This window comes from Rhincodon typus, chromosome 42 (assembly GCF_021869965.1).
Source record: "Rhincodon typus isolate 14 chromosome 42, sRhiTyp1.1, whole genome shotgun sequence".
Taxonomy (NCBI): domain Eukaryota; kingdom Metazoa; phylum Chordata; class Chondrichthyes; order Orectolobiformes; family Rhincodontidae; genus Rhincodon; species Rhincodon typus.
The window spans coordinates 6275800-6283011 of NC_063373.1; the positions used below are offsets into that span (position 1 = coordinate 6275800).

At 50.7% G+C, this 7212-nt stretch overlaps 1 protein-coding gene across 1 annotated transcript in view; it reads left to right on the forward strand.

The window, feature by feature from the left end:
* LOC109925293 (poly [ADP-ribose] polymerase 2-like) overlaps positions 1–7212 on the forward strand; it is a 23981-nt gene that overhangs the window by 7471 nt on the left and 9298 nt on the right. The window contains exon 6 of the mRNA XM_048619373.1: positions 6137–6280. Coding sequence (XP_048475330.1) covers positions 6137–6280 — 144 coding nt within the window. The remainder of the gene's footprint in view (positions 1–6136; positions 6281–7212) is intronic.

A 7212-nucleotide genomic window follows, 5' to 3' on the forward strand; every position in this document is an offset into this window, starting at 1 on the left:
CACACACTCACACACACAGACACACACACACTCTCACACACACACACACTACACACAGACACACACACACTCTCACACACAGACAGACAGACAGACACACACACACGCACACACACACACTCTCTCACACTCTCACACACTCACTCACACACAGCCCATCACAGCTTCAGTCTGTGTGTGTTGGCAGGGTACAAGTGAATACTCCACATCAGCTGACCGCTATTTCACTGGGTGGCACTTTTGCACATGGTGCGACCTGTTAAGGAGCGAGGAAGCAATTTGCGATGGCTTCCAGGAGCAATTGGGTCGTACAGCCCGGACACAGACCCTTCGGCCCATCCATTCCATGCCAACCTAAATAAATCTAGTCCCATTTGGCCCCAACCCTCTAAACCCTTCCTATCCATGTCCCCATCCAGATGCCTATTAAATGTTGTAACTGTACCAGCCCCCACCCACTTCCTCTGGCAGCTCCTTCCATACACACCCTCTGTGTGAAAAAGTTACCCCTCAGGTCCCTTTTAAATCTTTCCCCTCTCACCTTAAACCTACTCCCCTCTAGTTTTGGACTCCCCCCCACCCTGGGGAAAAGACCTTGTCTATTCACCCCTACCCATGCCCCTCACGATTTTATAAACCTCTATAAGGTCACCCCTCAGCCTCTGATGTTCCAGGGAAAATAGTCCCAGCCTCTCCCTGTAGCTCAAACCCTCCAACGTCCTTGTAAATCTTTTCTGAACCCTTTGAAGTTTCACAACGTCCTTCCTACAGCAGGGAGACCAGAATTGATTCCAAAAGTGGCCCTAACCAATGTCCTGTACAGCCGCAACATGACCCTCCCAACTCCTGTACTCAACGCACTGACCCATAAAGGCAAGCGTACCAAACACCTTCTTCACCGCCCTGTCTATCTGCGACTCTACTTTCAAGGAACTATGTACCTGCACCCCAAGGTCTCTTTGTTCAGCGACACTCCCCCAGGATCTTCCCATTAAGTGTATAAGTCCTGCCCTGATTTGCCTTTCCCCAAAATGCAGCACCTCACATTGATCTAAATTATACTCCTCTGCCACTCCGCGGCCCATCGGATCCATGTCCTGTTGTACTCTGAGGTAACCTTCACTGGCCACTATACCACCAATTTTGGCGTCATTTGCCAAATGACTAACGTACCACCCATGTTCATGTCCAAATCATTTATATAAATGACGAAAAGCGGTGGACCCAACAGCAATCCTTGAGGCACACCGCTGGTCACAGTCTGCAAAACAACCCTCCACCACCACCCTCTGTCTGCTACCTTCGAGCCAATTTTTTTTTCCGAATGGCCAGCTCTCTCTGGATTCCAGGTGATCCAACCTTGCTAACCAGCCGACCATGCAGAATCTTGTCGAATGCCCTGCTGAAGTTTTTCCCTTCGCTGACTTACACCCGCATAAGTAACAGGCAAAAGCTCATGTCAGCCATTAACTAAGAAAGCTGGGGCAGTACTCCTTGGGATAAGGGAGGTTGAGGGGAGATTTGCTCGAGGTGAACAAGATTGTGACAGGCTTAGAGAAGGCAGAGAAAGAAAAGCTGTTCTCATTTGCTAATGGTACAGGGACAAGAAAGATGTGAGGAAGAACATTTCGACCATAAGAGACAGAAGCAGAATTCAGCTACTCGGCCCATCGAGAGTGCTCCACCATTCAATCACATCTGATATGTTTCTCAAACCCTGCCTCCTGCCATCACCCAGTAATCCTTGATGCCCTTTGCGAATCAAGAACTTATCCATCTCTGTCTTAAACACAATGAATGACTTGGCCTCCACAGCCCTCTGCGGCAATGAGTCCCAGAGATTCACCCCCCCTCCTGCTGAAGAAATTCCACCTCATCTCAGTTCTAAAGGCTGGTCTATTCATTCTGAGGTTGCGCCCTTGGGTCCTGGTCTCCTACAAGCGGAAACATCTTCTCCACATCCACTCTTTCCAGGCCTGCTGGTATTCTGTAAGTTTCAATCAGATTCCTCCCTTCACCCACCCCAATCCTTCTAACCTCTGTCAAGTACAGACCCAGAGTCTTCAACCGCTCCTCATATAACGCACCCTTCATCCCCAGGATCATTCTTGTAAATTTGCTCTGGATCCCCTCAAGGCCAGACTTAGACAAGAGCCTCAACACTGCTCACAATATTCCAAATGTAGTCTGACCAGAGTCTAAGACCACGTCAGCAGCGCAACACTGCTGTTGCAATCTAGCTCTCTTGAAATGAATGCTAACATTGGCTTTGCCTTCCCAACTGCCAACTGAACCTGCCTGTTATCCTCAAAAGAATCCGAAACTCAAATTCCCAACATCCTTCGTGCGTCGGATTTCCGAAATGTTCCCCATTTAAAAAATAGTGCACGCCTCTATCCTTGTTACCAGAGTGTATGATCTCACACTTCCCCGTATTGTATTCCATCTGAAACTTCTTTGCCTGTCCAAGTCTCGCTGTAGCCTGAGTGCTTGCTCAGCAGTTCGCGCTGCAGGCTCACGGCGCCGGGGACCCAGGTTCGATCCCACCCTATGGTGACTGTCTGTGTGGAGTTTGCGCATTCTCCCCGTGTCTGCGTGGGTTTCCTCCGGGTGCTCCGGTTTCCTCCCACAGTCCAAAGGTGTGCAGGTTAGGGTGGATTGGCCATGCTCAATTGCCCCACAGTGTTCAGGGATCTGTAGATTAGATTTGTTAGCTATGGGAAATGCAGGGTTATGGGGAAAGGGTAGGGGGATGGATCTGGGTGGGATGCTCTTCGAAGGGTCGGTGTGGACCTGTTGGGCTGGGGGGCCTGTTTCCACACTGTAGGGATCCTATGATTCTAACACTACCTGTCCCTCCACCTATCTTTGTGTCATCTGCAAACTTAGCAACAATGCTGTCAGTTCCTTCGTCCAGATCGTTAATGTATAATGTGTGTAGTTGTGGTCCCAACACTGACCCCTGGGTGACTCACTAGACACCGGCTGCCATTCTAAAAAAAGACCCCTTTATCCCCACCCTGTGCTTTCTACCAGTCAGCCAATCTTTTATCCATGCCAATACCTTGCCTCTAACTCCATGGGCTCTTACCTCTAGAGCAGTGTCCTTTTGGGCACCTTGTCAAAGCCTTCTGGAAATCCAAATAGATCACGACCACTGGCTCTCTTTTACCTAACATCCTTGTTACTTCCTCAAAGAATTCGAACAGGTTTGTCAAGCATGACCTCCCTTTGATGAAGCCATTGCTGACCCTGCCTTATTTTACCGCATACTCTGCAACTCATCCTTAATAATAATGGACTCTAAAATCTTACCAACGACTGAGGTTGACTGGTCTGCAGTTTCCTGTCTTCTGCCTCCCTCCCTTCTTAAACGGGGGCGTTGCATTAGGCATTTTCCAGTCCTCTGGGACCCTCCCTGACTCCAGTGATACCTGAAAGATCACCACCAAAGCCTCTACAATTTCCTCAGCTATCTCTTCCAGGACTCTGGGGTCTAGTCCATTTGGTCTGGGTGATTTATCCACCTTTCAGCTTCCCCAGCGCCTGTGACCTGTTGAGCCACAAGCTAAATTGGCACGGGGACAACAAGACTGGAGAGGCGAACGCGAGGCTGAAAGATCGGTGTGGGAGAATTCACGGGGCATTGGGCACCAGTACCAGGGGAAGGAGGGAGCTGTTCCAATGGGACGGGCTCCACTTGAACGATACTGGGACCAGAATCCTGGTGAATCACGTAAGTCGGGTTATGGCTGGAGCTTTAAACTAAGTAGTGGGTTCAGTTTCATGATGGCCAAGACACTCAGCTCTGCCCCCTGACTCTTTCGAAGGTCAGGTTTGCTGCTGGTGCCTTCCACTGGGGAAACTGATGCAAAGTACCCATTCAGTTTCTCTGCCATTTCTTTGCTCCCCATTACCACTTCTCCAGTCTCAATTTCCAGTGGTCCTCCATTCTCATTTCCCAGTGATCCAATATCTGACCTTGCCTCCCTCATACGTTTTATATATCTTAAAAACTTCTGCAATCTTCTTATATTATTACAGTCGAGCTTACTGTAATATTTCATCTTCTCCGCCCCCACCCCCTCCTTATTGCTTTATTAGTTATTCTCTGCTGGTTTTTAAAGGCTTCCCAATCCTAAGACTTTCCATTAATTTTCACCACATTGTCTGCTTTTTCTTTTGCCTTTAAGCTGTCCCCGACTTCCCTTGTCAGCCACGGTTGCCTCACCCTCCCCTTAGTATGTTTCTTCTTCCTTGGGATGAATTTCTGCTATGACTCCCAAGTTATCCCCAGAAACTCCTGCCATTACTGCTCCACTGTCTTCCCAGCTAGGCTCCCCTTCCATTCAACTCTGGCCATCTCTTCCCTCATGTCTTTGTAGTTACCATCACTCAATTGTAACACCATTACACCTGATTCTCCCTCTCAAACTGCAGGGTGAGGGGGTGAATTCTATCATATTGTGTTCTCTGCCCCCTCACCTTTGGCTCCCTAAACAAGTCTGCCTGGATTACACATCACCAAATCCAGAATTTCCTGTCCCCTTCTGGGCTCTACTGCAAAGAAAAACCATCGTGTATACATTCTACAAATTCCTTTTCTTGAGGTCTGCTACCAACCTGATTTTCCCAGTCTACCCGCATATTAAAATCCCCCGTGATTTTATTGCATGCCTTTTGTATCTCCTGGTTTGTTTTCTTCCCCACATCCTGGCAGGCCTGTACACAGCTCCCATCAAGGTCTTTCTTCCCTTTGTGGTTCCTCACCTTTACCCACACCTTTACTCTATACCTTCCGGCTCTATATCACTTCTTGCTGTCGATTTAATTTCACTTCTTATTAACAAGGCAGCCTCCCTGCCCATCTACCCGTCCTTTCAACAGGACATGTACCCCTGAATATTTAGTTCTCAGCCCTGATCTCCTTGCAGCCATGTATCTGTGATACCCACAACACCGTACCTGCCAATTTCAGTCTGCGCTACTAGCTCGTTTACTTGTTTCACATACTGCGTGTACTTAAGTACAACTCAATCCTGCGTTCACTGACCCTTTCTCATATTTCGTCCCCTTTACCTGCTGTGCCTGAAGGTAGAGTCCTAACCATTTCCACAGTCTTGGCCCTAATTCTTGTTCTGGAAACTTTACTAACCCGTGCTGATCATTCCCTCCTTAAACTTTGTCCATGCAACTGAACCCACCTCTCCACTACTTAGTTTAAAGCTCTAGCCACAACCCAACTTATGTGATTCACCAGGATTCTGCTCCCAGTATCGTTCAAGTGGAGCCTGTCCCATTGGAACAGCTCCCTCCTTCCCCTGGTACTGGTGCCCAATGCCCCGTGAATTCTCCCACACCGATCTTTCAGCCACGCGTTTGCCTCTTTAGTCTTGTTGTCCCCGTGCCAATTTAGCTTGTGGCCCAAGCTGTAATCTGGAGATTGCTCCCTTTTTGGTTCTGCCATTTAAATTTAGCCCCTCGCTGCTCATGTCCCCTCAGCAGAACCTCTTTCCACTTCGTACCTGTGTCGTTGGTTCTGACGTGGACCACGACAGCTGCGTCCTGTGCTGCCCAGGTGAGGTATCCTGAAGCCAGGCAACGTGGCCTTTAGGGGACTTGCAGTCCTGGCCAAGAGAACAGCGTCTGTTCCCCTGACTGTGGTATCCCTGATTACAAGTACAGTTCTCCTTTCTTGGCCACCCCTTTGAACATCTCCCTGTACCACGGCACTATGGTCAGTGCGCTCATTCTCCCTCCCTGCAGCAAACCGCTCCCCCCCCCACCAAAACTCTCGCCCACACGGGGAACACCAGTCTCAAACCTATCAGACAGGGCTGAGGGTCCTTCAGCGCTGCCTCCTGTCTCACGTACAGCACGCCATATCGATCTGAAACGCACTGCCTGGATGGAGGTGGAAGCCAAATGATTTTGGAATGAGAGACAGGCGCTCGCAAGGAAATAAACGTGCAGGGATTCAGGATGGTTTTGGGGTTGGGGGTCATGGAAATGAGTGGGCTGCTCCAAGGAGAGACAGCGTGAACCTCGATGGCCACCCCGAGCGAGAAGTGACCGGGCGGTTTGTGGTGTTTTCGCTGATGCAGAACAATGGTCTCCCTCTCGCTCGTCTCCTCAGGAACGGTGAAGACGGTGGTCGTCAAGGGGAAGGCGGCCGTGGACTCCGAGTGCCAAGAGAAGACGGGCAAGGTATATCCCGTGGCGGCGTGGTCCAGGCCCGGACGAGGACAGCGAGAGGGCCTGAGCTACGCTTACAAAGCTGGTCGCCGCGCTGCTGTCTGTGCCTGGACCCTCCGCTCCTGCAACGCTCTCGTTTATCCCAACGCTCCTCTTTTGCCAACGTGTCACCCTTCATTCCTCCCCCACACCCCCAACTCTCACTGCCTGGATAGCCCCTTGGTGTGCAGCGTCTCTGCTGCTCTGCATTTCAGCTGATCACTGTCTCTCTCTCACAATGTTGTCCCAGCCTGCCCATCCGTCTCTCTCTCTCTCTCCCTCTCTCACAATGTTGTCCCAGCCTGCCCATCCGTCTCTCTCTCTCTCTCCCTCTCTCGCAATGTTGTCCCAGCCTGCCCATCCGTCCCTCTCTCTCTCTCCCTCTCACAATGTTGTCCCAGCCTGCCCCGCCGTCCCTCTCTCTCTCCCTCTCTCTCAATGTTGTCCCAGCCTGCCCCTCTGTCCCTCTCTCTCTCTCCCTCTCTCACAATGTTGTCCCAGCCTGCCCCTCCGTCCCTCTCTCTCTCTGTCTCTTGCAATGTTGTCCCAGCCTGCCCCTCCGTCCCTCTCTCTCTCTCTCTCTGTCTCTTGCAATGTTGTCCCAGCCTGCCCCTCCGTCTCCCTCTCTCTCTCTCTCTCTTGCAATGTTGTCCCAGCCTGCCCCTCCGTCCCTCTCTCTCTCTCTCTCTGTCTCTTGCAATGTTGTCCCAGCCTGCCCCTCCGTCTCCCTCTCTCTCTCTCTCTCTCTCAATGTTGTCCCAGCCTGCCCCTCCGTCTCTCTCTCTCTGTCTCTCGCAATGTTGTCCCAGCCTGCCCCTCCGTCCCTCTCTCTCTCACTTGCTCATTACTCACTTTCTGATTAATGGGGAGTGTCCCAATTCCTTACTCTATCGCTGTTTGTCTGCTCCTGTTGACACCCAGGAGCAATAAATCTCAGACGGGATTTACGCAAAGAGTGGCAAATTGCTTGTGGATTGT